The following is a 2684-nucleotide window of genomic DNA, read 5'->3' on the forward strand; positions in this document are numbered from 1 at the left end:
CCCAGCTTCGTGGCTCATGATCGAAATCAAAGGAAAACACTGAAATCAACAACTAAACCTTTAAACCTCATTATCTTCGAAATTTTGAACAAAGGTCACTTATTAATGATTGGTGACCCAATAGGTGCTTTTTAAAACGATACAATATTAGCCCCTACATATAATACGTATGCCACAGCGTGTAATTATGTGGTGAGAGAGAGAGAGAGAGAGAGAGAGAGAGAGAGAGAGAGAGAGAGGAAAATGCAAACGAGGGATATTTCCGTGTTATGAATATTAATATGAATAGTCAGTTCCAATATTATTCAAGAAAATTTTATATAGAAATAGGATAGGAAAATTCAAATAAAAAGTTATGATAAAATCTTTTGATGAATTAGTTTCGAAATAATATTAGATTACATTTTTTTAAAAGAATAAAAAAGTTCTCTCTCTTCATCGCATTTCTTTGAGTGAAATTGGTAATTTCCCTCCTCCTCACATTCGAACCATCCTAACGATGTCTCGGTTGTTTAACGTCGGCCACCTTTCCGGGCAAGAGGGGCATGATCTCTCCAAGTCAGGTCTGGCGAGGCGACACCGGTTTTGTTGCTGGGTGAACAAATAAACTTCAGTAGTTAACCCCTTGAGCAAAGAAAATTCGTTTGGTAATCTCAGTGTTGTCAGGTGTATGAGGACAGAGGAGAATGTGGAAAGACTAGGCCAGACGATTTGGCGTATGTGTAGGCAAACGAAAATGAGCCGTAAACTGAGAAAGGGATCCAATGTAGTACTAGCTGGTCAGTCAAAGGGCCCAATACTTCTCTAGTGGTAATATCTCAACGGGAGGCTAGTGCCAGAACCAACCTACTACCTAAAAGGAGTTTTGCCATTAAGATACTTTAACATACATAAGTGACTTGGATATAGAATGAAATCAAACTAGAAAAGATCTTGTGCGATGACAAGCGAGAGAGAGAGAGAGAGATGAAGGGAGGGAAGACGTCCATGTTGCAGCTGGTGACGATACTTTAGTCACCTGAGACGCCTTGGACATAATATGCGCAAAAGCTGACCGCAAGCTATGCGCGCGCGTCTGACGGACCTTCTTATTACGACGTCTGCGTAATCCAGTATCGAAGCGGCTTCTCTTTGGATAAGATGTTTGGAGATAGACATATCTGACGATCCAAGATAAGGAAGATTATAGTTTTGTCTGATACATGTGTTGAGGGACTTATCGAAAGAGGTGTTCCTTTATAAAAGGGCATAAATGTAGTTTCCGAAAAAAGTCTCTCTTTACTGTGCATTGAAATCTCCTATCTTTATTCTGTCGGATGGAAATGAAATCACGTGGTTATCATTTGTGAGATAGCTTTAGAATATAAGTTTTATTTCCGGGTGTTTGTGACTATAGAGATTCCACGAAGAACTCATGTTCAAAATACTACTGGAACACACGAAGAAATCTAGGTAAAAAAAATCTCATAAAAAGGAAGCGTCTTATAGTTTCAACAGTTGTGATGTGCATGGGATATTACTTGTGATGCCATTAATGTATAGCAAACAAACACATAAAAGGAGAAAAAGTGATAATATCTATGAACATTAGAATAAAGACAAAAACTGAAGAAAACAATCATAAAAATGTGCGTTTGTTCGCCACCATAACAAAACAAACCCTAAATTACACAAGTGGACAATATTTCCATGTCCTTACGGTTAATTGCATATCAATGCTAATCAACTTTCTTCCAACAATGCTTTGTTTTTCAATGAATTCGGAAAACAAACGGACGTGATTCGCATGTCAGTTCGATTGATATGAAATACTAATAGGCTACATATAGATAAAAAAAAACCTGGATAAACGGCTCAACACTTCCGATTCCACGATAGAAATTTGCAGGAAATATTGAATAACAATATGACTAAATTTAATTAATTTACAGTCATCGTATCTAAAAACTTCTTGGAATAGCTGTTCCACACACACTCAGATAACATATCTTTCCCGGGAAAACGTTTCATCAGACGACTGTTGTTCAGGTGCGTTTGATTCAGACAAACTTGTAACGTTTGTTCTGTGCTTGAAAGATGGCCTGTGCTCTCTGAGAAACGTTAACCTACATAACATAAGAATAAATCCCTCACAGCCAGACTTCACGGGGCTGTCTCTACACGTGAAAACCTTGTATGACTTCACGTCTTAAGGGTCTCTTCTTACATTGGCCTCTGTGTATGGTCACACCAACCGGCCTACAGGTTTATGAGCTCTAGTTGGTGGGCGTGTTTTTACAGATGATTCCCACGTATAAAAATAGCCTTTCCCTTATTATCGTTAACCCCTTTATATCTCTACTATAGCCAACCATATGGATATACAGAATTATCTTTGCATCATTATGAAATAAAGAAATTCAGTGAAAAAGTATAAAATTATCGCGACATAAAAGCTGAGTAAAAATAATTCAAATTGCATTTTCCTGTAATGAGAAGCGTGAGACAGCCAGAACTAAATTGCTATGTTTTGTGTTCTAACGATGTTAAATCCATCCACTTACTGAAAATTGAGGGAAAGAGGAAACGAGAGCTATATGCCTCCAGGCACTCCTTCAAAATTACAACGAAATAATGGAAGAGAAAAGGGGATTACTCGCCAGCGAATCGAAGCGATATGACACCTTGGAGTTACGTCGAGGGGT

The 2684-nt window shown here is 38.0% G+C and overlaps 1 protein-coding gene across 1 annotated transcript in view; it reads left to right on the forward strand.

Moving 5' to 3' along the window:
- The first annotated feature begins 1125 nt into the window (after window positions 1-1125).
- w (eye pigment precursor family transporter white) overlaps window positions 1126-2684 on the forward strand; it is a 157145-nt gene continuing 155586 nt past the window's right edge. The window contains exon 1 of the mRNA XM_068389636.1: window positions 1126-2684. This exon is cut by the window's right edge and continues 79 nt beyond it. Within this exon, the coding sequence (XP_068245737.1) occupies window positions 2614-2684 (71 nt within the window). The 5' untranslated portion in view covers window positions 1126-2613.

Source organism: Palaemon carinicauda, chromosome 16, assembly GCF_036898095.1.
Source record: "Palaemon carinicauda isolate YSFRI2023 chromosome 16, ASM3689809v2, whole genome shotgun sequence".
Classification (NCBI taxonomy): domain Eukaryota; kingdom Metazoa; phylum Arthropoda; class Malacostraca; order Decapoda; family Palaemonidae; genus Palaemon; species Palaemon carinicauda.